Source organism: Peromyscus eremicus, chromosome 1, assembly GCF_949786415.1.
Source record: "Peromyscus eremicus chromosome 1, PerEre_H2_v1, whole genome shotgun sequence".
NCBI lineage: Eukaryota > Metazoa > Chordata > Mammalia > Rodentia > Cricetidae > Peromyscus > Peromyscus eremicus.
In genome coordinates this window covers 80,307,184-80,327,284 of record NC_081416.1, presented here as the reverse complement: position 1 = coordinate 80,327,284, position 20,101 = coordinate 80,307,184, and the positions used below count along the sequence as shown (strand labels likewise).

At 44.7% G+C, this 20,101-nt stretch overlaps 1 protein-coding gene across 1 annotated transcript in view; it reads right to left on the bottom strand.

The window, feature by feature from the left end:
* Positions 1 to 20,101, bottom strand: part of Ears2 (glutamyl-tRNA synthetase 2, mitochondrial) — a 22,831-nt gene continuing 2,730 nt past the window's right edge. Inside the window, exons 2-9 of the mRNA XM_059267411.1 lie at positions 19,164 to 19,319; positions 14,161 to 14,350; positions 8,934 to 9,406; positions 7,453 to 7,561; positions 4,966 to 5,119; positions 4,758 to 4,888; positions 892 to 1,027; positions 1 to 314 (exon numbers count right to left, since the gene is read on the bottom strand). Of these exons, the coding sequence (XP_059123394.1) occupies positions 231 to 314; positions 892 to 1,027; positions 4,758 to 4,888; positions 4,966 to 5,119; positions 7,453 to 7,561; positions 8,934 to 9,406; positions 14,161 to 14,350; positions 19,164 to 19,319 (1,433 nt within the window). The 3' untranslated portion in view covers positions 1 to 230. The remainder of the gene's footprint in view (positions 315 to 891; positions 1,028 to 4,757; positions 4,889 to 4,965; positions 5,120 to 7,452; positions 7,562 to 8,933; positions 9,407 to 14,160; positions 14,351 to 19,163; positions 19,320 to 20,101) is intronic.

Below are 20,101 nucleotides of genomic sequence, written 5' to 3'. Positions count from 1 at the left end.
AGAGAGAGAAAATCAAGACATGAGTTCAAGTTCATCCTTCCCAGAGTCAGCAAGGTGAAACAGGCTGGGCTTCCCCAAAGGCCAGCTGATGAGGGTAGTCAGAGAGTCTGTTTCTACTACTGTTCATCCTGAAAGGGTTCAAATGGGCCCCAGGCCTCCTGATCTCCTCAGAATGCAGTTTCCATGTGTAGGTCCTCGGAGCCACCTTCACGGTCCTATGCATCTTGTCCTTAGCTAGAAAGCACCTTCTGGATTCGCTCCTGTACCTCCTTTGGGCCCAAGGACACCATCATCTCAGCCACAGGAGGTCCTTGCTAAAAAAAGAGAAAAAACAAAAACATTGTCTTTTTGCCTTGAACTGCAGAAGGAATTCATTCCTAGTTTCAATGTCTCAATTTGTAGAAGGCAACCCTAGGCCAGCTCCAACCCACAGCCTGCAACCCCAGGAGTGGGGTCTATATTTATTTTCTTTTCTTTTATCTAGGTTGTTGTTTTTGTTTTATTTTTGCAGATCTAAAAGAGCTTCATGAATGCTAGAAATGCTTCAGCACTAAGATATAACCTAGCCCTACTCAGTCCTCCTTGTCTGAATTTTTTTCCCATTCAATTGGCTCCCAGGAGCCTGTTTCTGCCATTTGGCAAATTGGTAATCTGTATATTATTCTCTTGATCTCCAAGGAGGCAGGGATCACATGTGTTCTGTTCATGCCATCTCCGCTGTAACTGTCACAGGGCCTGCACACAGAAGATGCTCAGTGGATAAATGAGGGAAGTGATCATGTTTCATCAGTTTATCATCCCCTAGACTGGCCTTAGTACCAGACTGTGAACACTGGCTGGAAGGGTCAATGAGGGGCTGTAGACATCAGTTCAGTTCATGTCCCATCTCACCAGCTGTCCACTGAGGGTCATTCGGAGGAGCTTCATCACGCTGCTATACTTGGTGCCTTCCAGGCCTTCTGACAGCTTCTTCAGTTCTCTGTTCACCACATCCTGAGTTAGGCTCAAACCAGATCTTTCTAAAAGCCTAAAAGAGAGCCAGTCTGAGTCAGGCGTGACGGTTATGATTGCAATCCCAGAGCTGGGGAGGCAGAGGCAGGCTGGCTTGGTCTACAGAGCAAGTTCCAGGACAGCCAGGGCTATACAGAGGAACCCTGACTTGGAAGACACACACACACACACACACACACACACACACACACACACACACACACACAGAGAGAGAGAGAGAGAGAGAGAGAGAGAGAGAGAGAGAGAGAGAGAGAGAGAGAGAGAGAGAAAGAGAGAGAGAGAGGAAGACTGAGACTGTAATGAGCATCCAGGGTGGGAGGAAGGGTCAGGAGACTGTTATTCACCTACAGTACACAGTTTTATGAGGGTTAGGAAACTTACTACATAATCTACTATAGGCAAACAATGACGGAACCACATATATAGGTGGCCCATGAAAGTAGTAAGATACAGGTAGCTAAAAAGGACATCATAAAGCCAGTGAGATGGCTCAGTAGGTAAGAAAGCCTGCCACCAAGCCTGATGAATTGAGCTCAATCCCCAGATCCCACATAGTGGAAGGAAAACCAACTCTCTGAAAGTAGTCCCTTGATTTTCACACATGTGCCATGGCATGTGCCTTCCCCATGCATACAAAGTAGATAAAGGTCAAAGAAGGCACAGCGGGGGTGGTGTAAAAATAAGAAGTCACTATAAGAGAAATTACTAACTGCCATATAGTCGCAATGCCTCTATTTTTAACCCATAAGGCAGGGACAATAATAGCACCTGTACTACACAGGGAGGTAACAGAGAGCTAAGATGTGACCAGCATTAAGTAAAGCCCTGAACTCACTGCAAACACTCAAAAATATTGGATACTATGTTTCAGTAAAAGCTTAAAACTTGCCCGGCAATAGTAGCCCAGGCCTTAAATCCCAGCACTTGGAAGGCAGAGGCAGGCAGATCTCTGAGTTTGAGGCCAGCCTGGTCTACAGAGTGAGTTCCAGTGTAGTCAAGGCTACACAGAGAAACCCTGACACAAAAACCAAAAACAAACTAAAAAACTTAGCTAGTATTTTCTACACCCCACAGCTCAAGAGACATTGCAGGAGTACCTCAAAAGAAAACTTAGGAATGGGTTGGACACAGGAGGTAAGAATGGGTAATTTCTGAGGAATTACTTGGAATAGCTTCAAGATTTGTCAAGGGGAGTATAGCACAGAGGAAGAGAAAGAAAACACCAGCTCCAGGAATAGCCCCGCTGTCAATATGCTAGGTAGAGTCTCTTTTCCCACAAACAGAAACATGAAGAACCTAAACTCCACCAAGCAGCAACCACCCTCACATCCAGGCAGCCATGCTAAGACCCTTTCCCAAAAGTATGTTTGAGTTTCGAGTGGTCCCCAACTAGTGAGAGCTGAATTTGTAAACCATCCATTCCAGCTTTGATTGAGGCAGTAGGTGGGTACATTCCACCCCAGCTTCCCGGGTCCCTTAGGATTGTATCCCAGGGGCTGGAGAGATGGTTTAGCAGTTATGAGCACTTACTGCTTCTAGAAAACCCAAGTTTGGTTCCCAGCACTCATGTCAGGTGGCTTACAACCACCCTTCACTTCAGTCCCAAGGAATCAGTGCCCTCTTGTACACACACACACACACACACACACACACACAACAACAAACCAACTTCTGAAATGATAGGACAGAGGTGCTGTACCAATGCTGCATGAGCAGAACCCCTGCTCCTGGTGAGATCCACACCATGGTGGTCTGAGTGGCAGCTCAGTGTGGAGCAGTACTGACTTAGGAAGTGGTCTTCTAAGTGATTTGGAGAAACAGCCTCTCTGTACACAGCTTTCCTCAACAACTGCCAGACTTTAGCAGCAGAGCACATGAAAAAACAAGGAGGACAAGGCCACTGCCTGCCCCTGAGTCAGCTGGCACTCATCTGGAGCCCTCAGTTTCCAGCACTGGGAGAAAAGAATCTGTTGTTTACAGAAGTCTATGGTCTTTTTATCATAGCAGTCTTCCTGGACAAAAGGCAATCATTAAATGGAACAGGATCAATGCTGTTTATAAAATCAAGGAGATGAAATACTAAAAATATAAAATGCAATATAGGGAGAAAACGGACATTCCCCAATGTCATTGCATTCAAGGAAGGAGGCTGCCAAGGAACAGAAGGACAAGCCCCAGGAAACTGCTAATGACACCCTAGGACACGTTAGGCCTGGCTGAGAGCTTGGCACTACCACTAAAGTGGTCTGGCGGCTCCTGGGTACTTGAGTGCCAGCTTTCCTGACTTGAGTCGGAGTCCCAGTGTCTCTAAAAGATAACCTATGACAAGGATAAAAAGTTGAGACACCATCTTGGTGAACCGGAATTAATAGCTGGAGAGATGGTTCAGCAGTTAAAAGCATACTGCTCTGGGTTGGGGATTTAGCTCAGTGGTAGAGCGCTTGTCTAGCAAGCGAAAGACCCTGGGTTCGGTCCTCAGCTCCTGGGGTGGGGGGGTTGGGGGGGAGTGGGGAGAGTGGGGGGGTGGAAGCATACTGCTCTTTCAGAGGACTTGAGCTTGGTTCACATTGGGTGGCTCAATTTATCTCTAGCCTCCACAGGTATTGTATTCACATGTACCTATCCATGCAAATTAAAAGAAAAAAATTCTGGATTCGGTACTTTAATACCAGAAATTGGATGATGGAAGAAACAGGTGGATCTCTACAAGTTTGAGGCCAGCCTGGTCTACAGAGGGAGTTCCAGGATAGGCTCAGAAATCCACTGCCTCTGTCTCCCAAGTGCTGGGATTAAAGGCGTGCACCACCGCCCAGCTTTGTATAGTTATTTCTAAAAGTCAAATTTGGAAGCAACCCTAATGTACATAAATAGATGAATTAAGTTCTTGTTGAAGTTGTGTTACAAGTAAAGTTAGCCATAGAAAGGAATGAGGAGACTTTTTTTTTTCTTTCTGGAGCTGAGGACCGAACCCAGGGCCTTGGGCTTGCTAGGCAAGCGCTCTACCACTGAGCTAAATCCCCAACCCCAAGACTTTCAAGGATTGGACAAATCTAGGCATATTACTGTTGGGTACAGTACTCCATGTCTACAGTCTCAACTTCCTGGAAAGACAGAGGGAACTCATTTTCGATCTGTTTGGGACTAGCCTGGGCAAGATACAGTACCTATCTCTTTAAAAAAAGAAAAGAAAAAAGAAAAAAAGTAGAAAAATATATCTACAAACACCCAAACATTATCCCTGTACTGTACCTTTTGGGCAAAAATGGAAAATAAGAATTACAACTATGAGAAGAACTAGGCAGATAGAAGAATGCACCAAGGCATAATCGACACCACCGTGTCTGGCTTCCAATATCCAGGTTTAAAGTCTAGGTTTAAAAGTTTCAGTGTATTAATAATATACTAGACATGCAAATGGTGCACAGCATACATGCAGGCGAAACACTCAGACACGTAAAATAAAACTAAATAAATATTTAACAATTTTGTCTGACAAAAATCTTGTTACTTCTACAGTAAGACAGTTCCTCTCTCCCCTACACACAGCTCAGGAAAAGGAGGCTCTAGGAGGGAGACACCTGGACCTTCAGGGTTGCTGTCCTTTCCTGAGAAACCAATGAGAAAGCATTTTTTAGTTTGCCACAGTTTTGTGATGGGGTCCAAGAGCCAAAGGTCTGGTGTAGAGAAGCTAGGGCAAAGAGTGGGAAGAGCATGGCTAAGCCTTAGCCAGGTGTGTGAACACTTACCCCAGCAAGCGTTTGACAATCACGTCCACCTTTTCTGAATCAATGCCCAGCTGTGCGCGATGGACAGCAGGGCGAGTCCATAAGTAGGAATACACTGGGGAGACCAGATCCTGCAGGCGGCTGATGTGGCCCTGGGGAGAGAGGCAGTCACCACATGCACTGGGAGAGCTTGGGAAACACTGGAGGGAAAGAAGCCCTAAAACCACACCTGTCGCAGCAGGATGATCCTCTCCATATATTCGGGGTCCAGAACATCCTTGTCGTGCAGTTGGTTCCCAAACGCCTCCTTTACCAGGGCCTGCAGCCTCTCCACCAACTGGGGCCTCTGGGTCTCACTGCTCACCAGCCGTTGGAGGTGCAGCCTGAGAGGAAAAAAAGGGGATGCCCTGGTACTGGAACCCCAGGACTATGCCAAACCTCTCCCCTCAGGGTAGCAGTAGGGACTGAAGACTGTCACATCTTCAAAACCCGTAAGTAAAACATATTTTTTTTTTTTGTATATGTAAAAGGAGCAGGATTTGATGGAGGTCACAGCCAGCCTAAGTCTATCTAGGCAGACATGATTTGTTTTCATTTATTTATTTATTCATTCATTTATTTATTTTTTGAGACAAGGTTTTCCTATATATCCCTAGCTGGCCTGGAACTCACTATATAGACCCAGCTGGCCTCAAAATTACAGAGATCCACCTGCTTCTGCTCCCCAAGTGCAGATTAAAGGTGTGTAACACCACACCATGAATTTTCTGTATTTTAAAAATTAGTAGCTGACTTTTTCCTGTTACTTTTGAGGTTGTAGGAAGCAAACTCGGGGCCTCATGCACGCTAAGGAAGCATTCTAAAACTGAGCCACAGCCAGCAAAGAAACTATTTTAAGCTAGATCACAGTAAGGAACATTCTGGCTCTCCCTGTGGAATGAGCAGCTCTGGGTGCACAATGCCCTGGCCATAGCCTTAACTGGCTGGAGTAGGCTGGATCCATGCTGTGGGCTCAGACTCCAGTCTTCCAGCTGCCCTGGCCCTTTCCTCCTTGGTGTCTTGCCAGCCTCTCCCTCCTTACACTGTCACCTGACCACTACAGGCACCTGAATTTGCACAGATGGATCCAGGAATGTGCTGATACAAACGGAGAGGTAAGAAAATGTATTCCTAGGATTTGTTTCAATGAAGCACTCAGCCTCAAAGCTGGGGGCTTTCTTGTCAGTTCAAAGTTATCTCTTTTCTGGCATCCTAACTCCCTGACTGTCCCCTTATGAACAAATAGTAGAGCCTCCAAGAGTTCAACCCTAATACCAAGCCCTGCCACCTTCAGTCCCCAGGCTGTCCTTTGTCTCTTTTGGACAGGACTGAGATTGCCAAGAAGACTCAGAGCAGTGCAGAACCAGGGACCACTCGAGTCCTGTGGCCCTCTGTCTGTGTTACAGAAGAAAGCCAGGTAGTCAAGTGGGAAACAGCTCATGGGGTTGGCAGTGGGACAGTCCTGATTCTAAAGCCTGTCTGCCAAGTGTTTGCAGTAACTCACACAGCCGTTGGAAAGCTGGGGAGCCTTGGCACAGACAGGGTAGTAGTGAGGACTAAACAGGAGTCTACATTCAAAGTACGGATGCCAGGGCCTGGAAGCCACCCATTTGGGAGCTGTAGACCTGCAGGAGTTGAGGCTCCTGATATGTCACAGGATAAAAAGGTATTATAGGAGGCCATCTGGAATGTAGACTGGCAAAAAACTTTTTGCTTTGTTTTTTGGTGTTTGAGACAGGTTCTATGTAGGCAGGCTGGCCTAGAACTCTCCATCTTCCCACCTCAACCCCCTGAGTGCTGGGATTATAGGCATGTGTAATTTGGTTGAAAAAATATTTTTAAATGAGTATTACAGTAAACATATGACTGTAGTACAGAAACTATAGAATCTCCTTAGCATCAAGGCCAGATAGAAAGAAGGAAAAAAACAACCCAGAAGACCCTCCTGGCCATGCTAAATTGATATACCACAAGTCCAAGCCTGGAACACAGTCAAGCTAAATGAATCTTAATTACTATTCCCATTTTCATATACTACCAGTATTTACTGCTACTGCTGCTGGGACACTAATATGCCTTCTAATATATTTATTGTGTCTGAAGTAAGCATGGCAGTGGCGCGGTGACAGAAACATCTGAGGATAATTCAGCTTGACTAGATTCAGTCTGTGGGCGTCAGTCCTAATGTACCTCCCCCCCCCCCCGCCCCCTTTCTTTTTGCTGACCTCTGGATTTCAAGGAACCTTGGGAGGTATCACAGAGTATCTCTGAAATAGCACTTCTGTGGAATAAAGGTAGTTGTACTGCATCTGACATGCTAGATTACATTCACTCCTGCAGGCCCCATGCAAGAGATGCCTCACTGACCACCGTGTAAATGTGCTAGTCATTTAAATTCTGTCTTGGACCCCATATAGCTAACACACAGCAAAATTTCAAAACTGACAAAGTCATATACTTAAACAACTGCAGTTGAGTCAGTGTGCTGGCAAACTCCCGTAATTTGAGCACTTGGGAGGTGGAGGCAAGAGGATCAAGATTCAAGGTCATCAATTGGCTATAAAGTTTGAGGCCACTATGTAACCTAATCTGGCCTAGAATTTACAATTCTCCTGTCTCAACTTTCCAAGTGCTGGGATTATAGGTACCCACCATAGTGCTTTGCTCTCCCACTTACCTATTGAATTCTGGGAGCTTCTCCAGGTCCAGCAGGGCTGAGTGACAGGTGATCCGAGTCAGGTCAAACTGTGTTATCAGCTCCGGCAGGGTCCTGCCCATTTGGTTCTCTGCAAGTCAGGCCCACTCAGCTGCTCAGCCCCTCCCTCATCTTATTTCTGTTCTTCCTTTTATCTTTCTTTCTGTATTGCCCAGGCTGGCCTACAGATTTTAAGCCTCCTGCCTCAGTTTCCCATACAGCTGGAATACACGTGTTGGTTATACCACCCTGCTTTTCTCCCAGTTTCATACACAAAGAAGAGCAACTGAGCAAGCTGTAGGCTCCCCACATTTAGATCAAAGCCGCAAGAACAGTGTGCCCACTGTCTGGCTACTCCAGAGCTTCTAGTGTGCTTGGCTGAGCAGAGTCTGGCACCAGCATACCCAACAAACTTCATACTTAATGCCACAGTGGGACCTCAGTGCTGGAAGCCGCTGCTTTTCTGGTTCATCTGAGAAAGGACTTTGGTGTTATATAGTCCAGACTGACATCAAACTAGCAATCTTTCTGCTTCAGCTTCTCTAGTGTTGGGATTCCAAGTATGTAACACCATATCCAGACTGAAAGCTGTTTCTTTTTGATTGTTTTTCTCTTATTTTATTTTCTCTTATTTTATGAGTGTGTGTGTGTATGTGGGGGGTGCTACAAACCCACCCACAGAGGCCAGAAGAGGGTGTTGGACCCTTTGGCGGTTGTGAGCCATCTGATAGAAGTTCTGGGAACAGTACTCATACCAGCAAGAGCTTTTAGCTGCTGAGCCATCTCTCCAGTCCCCTGGAAGCAGTTTCTTTATGAGCAGCAGCTCCCTTTGGTGCAGAAGGCATCATGGTCAGGCACCGGCCTTAAGAACTACATCCTTTACTAAGGCTGTGATTCTGGCAAGTTACAACCTCCTTGAGCCTCGAAATCACCTTAGAAACCAGGATTATCAAGTTACTGCCACAAGAAGTCATCCCATTTGGTACTTGCTTCTTCAAAGTTTCTGTTCTAAACCTTGAATAAGCTAGATTCACAGTAACACCAGTAATACTGTTAGAGCTCATACTTGTATAATTACAATAATCATAAGGTCTGTGGCTTTTGTGCTTATGGTGTGGGCAGACAGTGAGCTGGTTCCTTATATTTATAAGCTCACTGGCTCCTAATTAACCCTACTGGGCATATCCTTAGTCTTATCATATGGACAAGGTTAATGAGACTCTAGGTCTCTGAGGGCAGGGACAGTGCCTACTGTGAGTCCCACTCCATCAACCACAAAGCTGTGTGGGAAAACCAAGTGAGGGAACACAGTAGCATGTGTGACTCAGTAAACTCCACTGACTAGAATAATGAACTTGTCCAAGATCACGTGACTGACAGATGCCAATGCTGGGACTGACAAGCACATCTGTCTGTGTTAAAGCTCAAGCTCAGCCACCATGACCACACTGGTGCATATGTACCTGCAAACCCCGAACCACAGTTGGTGATGATGTCAAGCAAGGCTTCAGGCAGAAAACCAGCGGCAGCAAAGTGTTCCAGGAAAATGTCCCCTTGCCTTTTAGACAGCTTGCTACCATCCCTGTTGAGGAGCAGGGGCAGATGAGCAAACTGAGGTGGCTGCCAGCCCAGGGCCTGGTAGAGGAGCAGGTGCTTGGAGGTGGAGACGAGCCACTCAGAGCCTCGCAGCACATGGCTGATGCTCATGTGGTGGTCATCTACCACACAGGCTAGGTGGTAGGTGGGGAAGCCATCACTCTTCAGGATAACTGGATCCCCCTCCACACTGGCCACTTCATGCTGAGTCCAGCCATATACAAGGTCCTGGAAGGCTGGTGCTGCCTCCTCCAGGCGGAAGCGGATAGCAGGCTTGGGGTCCATGACCAGTTTCTGGGCCACCTGTGCCTGACTCAAGTTCCGGCACCGATTGTCATACCTAGTGGGAGACAGAGCAACAGAGTAGTTAAGTATCAATGGGCAGATATTCCACTTGTCTCTCAAGTTCTGGTTTTTACTTGCAATGCTGGGGATTTTACTCAAGGCCCTGGGCATGCTAGTAAGTATCTACCAACTGAACTATAACCCCAACCCTCACCTTTGGTTTCTGGTAGCTTATGACCCTGGGCAACTCATTAACCTCTTGAAGGGGTTCCTTCGATCTACAATGGATTTAAAAAAAGTTGTGTGGGATAACACAGTATGGCAGACACTAATGTTTGCTGACCTATTAGTCATTGTCCCTCTTCCTTTGCTAAGGAGGACATGGAAAAACGCTTAGATCAAAAGTAGGCTTACAGTAAGTATAGACCATGTTGCAATCTCATGACCTGGTGCCAGTGATCAGTCCAGGTAGGAATGCAAACCCATTCTATTCACTGAGAATCAAAGAAAACAACACTTGGTGGGTAAGGAAGGGCTACAGTCCTGGGAAAGATATCTCTCTCCAACGAGGTTAAGACATACCTGTAAGAGGGGAAAAACCCTCCTTTTATACCTCTCAGGAGTACTCTGTGGATGTCACCTTCTGAGAAGCCATGTTGCAACTGTTAACCCCACATACAATTAAGGGAGAGATGGCAAGGCTGTCAGCAGGCAGGGTAATAGTCAGAGGTCACCACAGAGCTCTGTTATCTCAATGCTACTCCTCTTAGCGTGGAGTCATCCACCACCAGATTTCCACAAGATACAAACATAAGGTCTGTGTGCTCACATCCTCCTTACTCAAAGTAGGTGTGTAGACTACCAGCACCAGCTTCACTTGGGAACTCCTGAGAAATTCAGACCTCAACTTTAGACCTGCTAAGCAAGAATCTACAAGGTAACCACAAGCCCAGGTGATTCTTCTACTAGAAAAAGTACAGGGAGCTGTTGTTGCTGTCATTTAAAAAATTTATTTTATCTTTTAACTTTCTTTCTTTTTTTGGTTGATCACTTCAAAAATTATATGTATGTGCACATGAGCACAGCACCTGTGGAAGCCAGAACCGTTGTTGGATGCCCCTGGAGCTGGAGCGACAGGTACTGGTGAGCTGCCTAATGTGGGTGTTGAGAACTAAACTCTGGTCCTGTGCAAAGTAGTATGAGTTCCTAACTACTAAGCCAACTCCCCAGTCCCCTAGTTTGCCACCTAAACAAAAGGAGTTCTAGCTGAACATGGTGGAACACACCTTTAATACCAGCACTAAAGAGACAGAAGCAGGTGGGTCTCTGAGTTCAAGGACAGCCTGGTCTACAGAGCTTGTTCCAGGACAGCCAGAGCTACATAGGGAAACCCTGTCTTGAAAACAAAAACAAAAAGGTTTTAAAAAATGTATTATTATTATTATTATTATTATGTGTGTGCATGAAGTGCACATGCCATGGTGCATGGGTGGAGTCAGAGGACAGCATTATGGAGTCAGTTCTCTCCGTCCACCTTTCACATGAGTTCTAAGGCTAGAACTCAGGTCTCTAGGCATATGCAGTAAACAACTTCACCCACTGAGCCAATTCACTGGCCTCGGTCTGTCACTTTTAACTTTTTAAATTATATACAATAGTGTCCTAACTAACACAAATGTGAAGATTGCAAACTCAGTTCTTGATACATCTAACTTTTCAATTGATGTCTCATAGATCCCATGATACCATGTGGCCACAACTAAAAACAATTCTTTGTACTAATGGACTATAGTCTGTTTACAATTAAAACAAACAGCTGGTCATGGTGGTGCATGTCTTTAATCCCAGCACTCTGAGGGCAAAGACAGGAGGATCTCTGAGAGCTCAAGGCCAGCCTGGTCTACAGAGTAAGTTCCAAAACAGCCAGGTCTACACGAAGAAACCCTGTCTCAAAAATCAACAACAACAAAAACAAAACAAAAAACCAATCCCTCCACAAATAAAAATAAAAAAATGAAGAAAAGGAGCTGAGCATCAGCATTACTCATTTTCTTCATGCTGACTATGGACATAATGTGAGCAGCTACTTCAAGCCCCTGCTGCCTTGACTTCCTTACCATGATGGACTGTACCTTCAACTGTGAGCCAGAAGAAAGCCTTCCTTTCTTACGTTTCTTTCGTCAGGGTATTTTATGACAGCAAATAAACTAAGACACTATACATATCACAGATGCAAAGGATGTATGTCAATGTTCCCTCACTGTACTGGTTGCTTTTCTACTGCTGTGACAAAACACCATGACTGAGGCAACTTACAAAAGAAAGCATTAAATTAGAATCATGGTTTCAGAGGGTTAGAATCCATCATGGTGGAGCACAGGCATGGCCGCAGGAACAGCTGAGAGTTCACATCTTAGCAAGCAGGAAGCAGAGAGAGCATACTGAGAATGACTAGAGTCTTCTGAAACCTCAAGGCCCACCCCTAGTGACACAACTCCTCCAACAAGGTCACACTTCCTAGTCCTTCTTTAATAGTTCTACCAATGGGGACCAAGTATTCAAACCACATAAACCTATGGGCACCATTCACTTTTATTTAAACCACCATACTCATCATAACTCGAACTTTTAAAACAAAGCATAAAAGATATAAAGATTCATTAACAGGAAACAGAGTAATTTTTTTTTGTTTTTGTTTTTTGTTTTGTTTTTTTCGAGACAGGGTTTCTCTGTGTAGCTTTGCGCCTTTCCTGGATCTCGCTCTGTAGACCAGGCTGGCCTCGAACTCACAGAGATCCGCCTGGCTCTGCCTCCCGAGTGCTGGGATTAAAGGTGTGCGCCACCACCGCCCAGCTAGGAAACAGAGTAATATATAGCATTTCCACACAGAATTTTTGCTGTTGTTTTTAAAGGGTCTCACAAAGCCCAGGAAGTCTCCAAAGTTCCAAGGTAGCTAAAGATGACTCTGAACTCCTGATCCTCTTGCCTCTGCCTCCTGAATAATGAGATTACAGGCAAATGTCATCATGCCATGTCATAAATGGAATATTATGGGAGAGAAAAAAATTATGGGCTGATACAGAAGCTCCCTCAAGACAGGAGGTGTGCAGAATACTATACACTACTATTGCCTAGAAAAGGTACCAGTAATTTCCATCTGTCAGCAAAGGCACTGAACACCGGCTAGTACCAACTGCCTCTTGAGAAGAGAAATGAGTGGCCAAAGGGAGGGTTGAGAGAGATGTTTCTGTATATTTTGGGGTAGTTTAAGTATCAAACATGAAGCTGGTGAGAGAGCTCAGTGGGTAAGGGGGCCTCCTGCCAAGACTAATGACCTGAGTTCAATCTCCATATGATAGGAGGAGAGCACCAACTCATGAAAGCTGCCCTTTGACCTCTACATACACACTGTGGGATGTGCTGCCCCTTCATAAAATCACTTTAAAAACGTAAAAAGAAGTTTAAGTATTAAATATGAAAAGATTTTTATGTTTTCTTGTTTTTGTTTTTTGTTTCTGTTTTTAAATAGGGTCACACTGTGAAGTCCTTATTGTCCTGGAACTTGCTTTGTACACCAGGCTTGAACTCAGAGATATGCGTTGACCTCTTGTCTCCTGAGTGATGGGATTAAAGGTATGTGCCACCATACCCAGATACTTTTATTATTTTTAATTTTGAGTGTGTGTATGGGGGCGGGGTTGTACATGTGTTTATATGTACTATATATGTACATATGTACATATGTTATATGTACTATAAACAGGTGTTTATAGAGGCCAGAAGAATCAGATTCCTCTGGAATTGGTTATTAATTATTTCACGTGGGTGTTAAGAACTGAACTTGGGTCCTCTACAAGATCAGTAAGCTTTTGTTTTGTTTTGTTTTGTTTTCTGAGACAGGTTCTCTTTACATAGCCTGGCTGCCCTGGAACTCACTATGTAGAACTGGCTAGCTTCAAACTCACAGAGATCTACCTGCCTGTGCCTCCCAAGTACTAGGATTAGATGTGTGTGTCACAATACACAGCCAAGTCAGTATTCTTAACTACTGAGCACTGTCTCCAGCCCAGAACAATTTTTAGGCATTATAAGTTATTATTATTACAAATAATATTGCCTGAGGTGTAGTGTAGCCAGCAGCTTCTCCGGTAGCCATAATGACTGTGATCCTGCCTCTTGGCATTCCTGCTCTACAATGTCCTCTCTCTAAGTATGGGCTGAACTCACACTGACTTCTTTTTAAGGAACAGAACACAAGTGGTAAGATGTCCCTTCCACAGTTAGGTGTATTTATTGCCAGGCTGTGAGCCGCCCTATGCAGACCTGTGTGGTTTAGAGGTAGAGTTGGAAGAATGTTTGCCTAGCATGTACCAGGCTATTCATTCAAATTCAAGCACTACCAAAAAGATAAAAAGGAAGGGAAGTTGGGAATTTAGCTCACTTGTAGAGCACTTGCCTAGCAAGCACAAGGCCCTAGGTTCGGCCCTTAGCTCTGGAAAAAAAGAAAAGAAATAAACAGACTTAGTGTGTATCTTGGCAATTTAGTTGGCTAGAAGAAACCCACCTGACAAGCAACAGACAACTAGTAAGACCCTTGGCCTACCAACAGCCTCTGGGGAGAAGATGAACGTGAATCCTCCTCAGACAAAACTCCACAGAAATGCAGGCTTGACTTCAGCCCAACTGTAGCTTTGAAAGACACCCAGAATCAAAGAACCTAGCTAAGCCCCACCCAGATGCTTGACCTGCAGAAACAGAGAAGAGACAAATGGGCTTAGGGAGGTGTCCAAAGTGGCCTGTGGCTCTCACCGGGGTGTCTGCCGGCTCCTCAGGGCTTCTTTCTTCAGGAGCTCTAGCCGCTGTGGTGAACAGAAACAGGGATAGGCAGCTCCAGATTTAAGCAATGTTTCTGTGGCCTGGGCATACAGTGCCAGCCGCTGTGACTGATTGTAGGGCCCTGCAGGACCACCCCGACGGGGACTTTCATCAGGTGGGATGCCTGGAGTACAGGTGGAGAATTGTTATCACACAGTAACACCAGAAATGCACACTGCTTTTTTTCCCCCCTAAGTATTCATCTGGGTGCTTTTTCATACACATTGAACTTTTTGTTTTGTTTTTTCAAGACAGGGTTTCTCTGTGTGTAGCCCTGGCTGTCCTGGAACTCGCTTTGTAGACCAGGCTGGCCTCAAACTCACAGATTTCTGCCTGCCTCTGCTTTTGGAGTGCTGGGATTAAAAGCATGTGCCCCCATGCCCAGACACACATTGAATTTTTAAGCCTTATGATAATCCGTGACGGCAGTACTACCACAATTTCTGAGACTAGGGGCTAAAGGTCATGTAGTCTGGTGAAGGGGGAGGAACAGGGATATGTGTGGTCTGCCTGCTGTGTATCCTTTCCACTCATGTTTTTCCAGGTAAGAGAGAAACCGAGGCCTGCAGCCATAGACTCAAGAGGAGGCAGTAAGGCTAGGCTCCAGCCTGTCCTGGTTAGATTCCTGGCTGTTGCTACTCACTGGCCAGGACAGAGATCACAAAGGATGACAATGTGTAAATACTAAGGTGCCATTCACTCTGCAGTCTGCTTTGATGTTTGTTCTGCAACCTCCCCCAAACCTTTAAGTCTTTCTTCCAAATAAGTGTTGATACAATTACAATCTGGATGGAAAAACCAAGGCATATGGTTACCTCCAGCTCTAAACCCAGGTTAGAGGTCCAAAGCCCACATTCTTAACTTTGCATAACTCATCCTTTTTAAGCCTTAGTTTTCTCCTGGAAAATGAAGCTAACAGCCTTTTGTGCAGAATGACTGTGGGAACAAACGCATTGGTGCTTATATGCTTACAGAGTATTGAGCCTGAAGGCTTGTATGTAAGACAGTCTGAATAAAGCTTCAGATCACACCCAAACACTTACAGGCTAGACTCCAAACCTAATATCCAGCTTCCTGACTCAGGTGGGAGAGACAAATATCAACACTTCCAGTAGAGAGCAGGGGAGATGCAAGACCTGCAGAAGGGGGCTTCTGTCCTCTAGGAGCTTCTAGTAAAGTAGGATAAGAAAGACCATAGATCACCTTGTGACCTTTAATGCTAGCACACACTCCAGGCAGATGGAACTGGGTTCAAACCCAGTGGCCAGCTCTGAGATTTTGGGCAAATCTACTTTGAATGCTTCCAACTCTTCATTTGTAAAACAAGATGCAAACATTAAGTGTCTCATCAGGGTCATAAGAGGCCAAAATAAGATTAAGAGCCAGATATCACCTGGCACTTGCTAAATCCACAATACATTCTGGCTATAATTATTACTAGCATAACTTAGCTACCTCTCTCACAGCACCTTCATTTCTTCACTTGATAAAAAAGAAGATAGGGTGGTAGGCATGGTTATCTCATACTGGTAATTCTCTAATTTGGGGGGCTGAAATAAGAAGACTGCCAAAGTTCAAATCTAGCCTGTGCTATATAGCAAAATCCTGTCTCGAAACAAAAATGAAAACCACATACATATGGGGCTTGGAGAGATGGCTCAATAGTTAGGAGTATTTACAGCACAATCCTGTCTCGAAACAAAAATGAAAACCATATACATATGGGGCTTGGAGAGATGGCTCAATAGTTAGGAGTATTTACTGCTCTTGCAGAGGACATAGGTTTGGTTGCCAGCTCCTACATGGAGGCTCACAAGTACCTGTAACTCCGGTTCCAGGGGATCCAATACCTTCTTCTGGCCTCCACAGGATCCTGCACACACGTGGTACTCATAAACTCATGCAGGTAAATTCCATTAGGGATCACTTCCATACCAAAATTTATTAGTTTTTTTTTTTTTTAAAGATCTCCATCTTCTTTATTAATTTCATTCTCAAGACATTTTCACACATGTATATAGTATATTTTTATTATACTTCCCTTCACTCTTATTTCCCTCCCATTCCTATTAACATCTCCTCAACACTATTAGGTTTCAAACCTGGGACAAAGGCTGAGGTGCCTACTTAACTATCAAATCAGACCTGGCAGCCAGGTTCTCCCTGCATCCTTCAGTCCCTGCCAGTTACAGGGCCCTCCTGGCTGGCATATCCCACCCCCTAGCCTGAATTTCTCCAGCACAGGGGCTGGGCTGCCCTTCCCTATATAATTCAGACATTTCAGTTTCCTGGTCTTTTTGGGCCTCCTGGCTGCTGCACCTGGTCATCCCCCCATGCTGTCATCTCCCCCCACCCCCCATGGCTCAGGGTCACATCCACTCTGGACTCTCCCAGATGTCCCTGCCTCTGACTATGTCTCCCTTTTATCTACAATAAGCTTTTTCCTCCACCATACCTTCTTCTTCTTCTTCTTCTTTTTTTTTCCATTCAATTCTCACCAGTCCCTTTCCCAGATTTAGGACTTGGTTTATTTTGTGACCCACTTTGCTAACCAGGGTCATTGTGTGAGCAATAGATGTTGTCTTAGTAACTGTTCTATTGCTGTGATAAGACACCATGCCAAGCGCAGCAGGTCCTGTTTACACAACAGTGTGGCAGTGATGTTCACTGAGGGCAGGAGCAGCAGTTTTGCTCAGCTCAGCATGAGCCTTACACAGTACCTGGTGCAGCAAGAGCCCCATCCAGTTGAAGCTCTCACCTGGGCCTGTACTTTACTGAGTGGATTTGTGGTCCTCCTACTCCAGTCCCTTTGCTTTCTTGTAGTCTTTGGGCCACACCGGCCTCCTTGTCATTCCTCATACCCAACACTACTTCTCTTCCACAGAACTTCTGCATCTGATTCCATCTATTCTACATAGCCAGAATTAACCCCTTACTTCATTCAAGATTCTGTGCCCAGAGAACGACCACATCAAGAACACCCTTTCTCAGTTTTCTAACCTGTTACTCTTTCTCTGTTACTTTGCAGGTGCACACGTCCATGTAGAGGCCAAAGAGGTCAATGTTGGGTGTCTTCCTCAAGGGCTTTCTACTTCATTTTGTAAGATTTTTAAATAATCTATTCCTGTGTATATGGGTGTTTTGTCTGCATGCACGTATGTGTACCATGTTCATATAGTACCCATAAAGTGTTGGAACCTAGACCAGTAAGTGCTCTTAACCACTGAGATATCTCTTCCTGCCCCTCTCAATGAATCTAGAGTTCGCCCCAGGGGATCTGATCTTAAGTCCTCACACCCGCACACAGCAAGCACTTTACCCAACGAATCATCTCTCCAGTCCTTTCTCTATAATTCCTTTTTTAAAAAAAAGATTTATTTATTTATTTATTATGTATCTAGTGTTCTTCTTGCATGTATGCCTGCCAACCAGAAGAGGGCACCAGATCTCACTACAGATGGTTGTGATCCACCATGTGGTTGCTGGGAATTGAACTTAGGTCCTCTGGAAGAGCAGCCATTTCTCTTAACCTCTGAGTCATCTCTCCAGCCCCTCTTTATAATTCTTATCTCAACTTAATATCAGGTTAACGATGAATTACAGGGCCAGGACACAGCTCAGTGGTAGAGCACTTGCTTAATATGCACAGGCCCTGGGTTGGAGGCCCAAACTGTTTTAAAAAATATTCTGGGTGGGTGTAGTGCTAATATTTACAATCCTAGCATTTTCAAGGCTGAGGCAAGCAGCCAGAATAAAGTGATAATAATTAATTCCTTTATTCAATGAACCTCAACTAAATACATATATACTAAAATTTCACTAATAAAAGCTAGAAATAAATGGGTTTCTGCTACTTAGGAACTTAGAGCCTAGTTAATAATTATCTAAGGTGAGAGTATATGTCTTCAAGTAGTCTTGGTATTTTTCCTTAAGGTGTTAACTTCCTCTAGTGCCTGCCTTTAGTAGGAGCCCACAGGAGTTCAGGTTGATCCAGGAAACTCAAACACACTCTTTCTTTTCAACAAGCCTAGTTATACTGAGAATTAAATTACACACAAGAAGATCAACTTCTAAGACTGCACTCATTTTGTGTGGCTCACAACAATGAAGTTTAAAAATAAAATAAAATAAATTCAAGCCTAGGTTTAACAATGGACAGTGTTTACTTAAAAAAAAAAAGATAGTCATTGAAGTGGCTCAGGGGTCAAGACTCTTGTGACAAAGCCTGATAATTGGAGTTCAAGCCCTAGAACCCACACTGTAGGAGAGAACCAACTCCTGCACGTTGTCCTCTGATGGCCACACAAGTGCACACACACAAATAAATGAGAACAAAAATTAAGATAAAAAAGTTAGGAAGAAGACACCTTAAAAAAAAAAAAAAAGCAGGGGGTGTTCAGCTGGCATGGTGGCACAAGTCAACTTTAATCCTAGCATTCAGGAGGCAGAGGCCAGCCTGGTCTACACAGTGAGTTCCAGGACATCCAAGACCACATAGAGGGGCCCTATATCAATACATACATACTACATATTTTGGCTTTCTGGTTTTTCTTGGAACTATAAAGCTGGACAATTTGAGGTCACATTCTCAGGGGAGCAGGAGCTGGTGCTCATAGGCACTGCCTCCTTTGCAGGATACCCCACTTCTTCACGTTCACCACAGGCCTCATCATTCATTTCCCATGAGCCTGTTTCCTGCCCTGGCCTCTCAGAAAATGGACTTAAGCTACTGAGATAAGAGCAGGTATTCCACAACAGTCTTAGAGTTTGGCTTCAGGAAGCCTTGTCATTTTTACAGGGAGTACCTGCCATCCCAGACTGAGCAGCTTTATCTATTTCCCCAGGAATTCTCGTTCTCCACCTTGAACCCAGAGAAGATCCACAGCCTCCTTCTGTTTCCTGTTTCTCCTCAGAGACTCTCTCTTTGCCAGCCTCACCTGCCCACTCCAGCATGTCCTCAATGTTCTCTGCTGCCCTTGGTACCAGTCGGCTCTGATCAGTGTCCTCCAGCCTCAGAATGAAGCTCCCTTGGTGCTTCTTGGCAAAGATGTAGTTGTAGAGGGCTGTACGGAGGCCACCCAGGTGCAAGAAGCCTGGTAGAAGAGAACAGGTCTAAGAGGACAGGGGAAAAGCTGCCAGCTGAAGTGCAAAGAAGAATGTTCCAAACAAGTTTAAGACCAAGAAATGGTGTGACTGTTCCATTTCTTTGGTGGACACCCAGACAAGACTGTCACTGAAAAGGACACAGTAGGGATGAAGAGATGGCCCAGTGGTTACAAGCACTGGATGCTCTCCCAGAGGACCCATGTTTAGTACCCAGCATCCACATGGTGGCTTATAACTATCTGTAACTCCCATCCCAGCAGCTCCAACACCATTTTCTGACCTCAGCAGGTACCACACATAGATGTGGTGCACATACACACATGCAGACAAACGACTCATAACATAACATAAAATAAATAAACCTCAAAAACAACAAAAAAGAAAAGGTAAGGACAGGGTGGCTGACTCCATTCAGTCCTTCATCTTGGGAATGGAAGGGACACCCAGGTGTCAGGTCTAGGAGCTTGTCATCACATAAAAATGCTTCACTCAACTTTGACATTTGTCTCAAGGCCAAGTTTCACCAGAAGGAGAAATAGCATTCATTCTCTGTTTGAAAATTTCTGTCTGAAAATTATTCATAGAGGCCAGATCATACTAGCATTTACATTACATAAATCTATTGATATATTGGGGGGGGAGGTGGCTAATTACATGTTAATAACACATCTAAATCCTATTAAAAAAATCACATTTTTCATATATACTCTACATACGATACTTAGCCACATCATGCAATTTGGAGTTTTAAAACTACTTGAGATTTTTC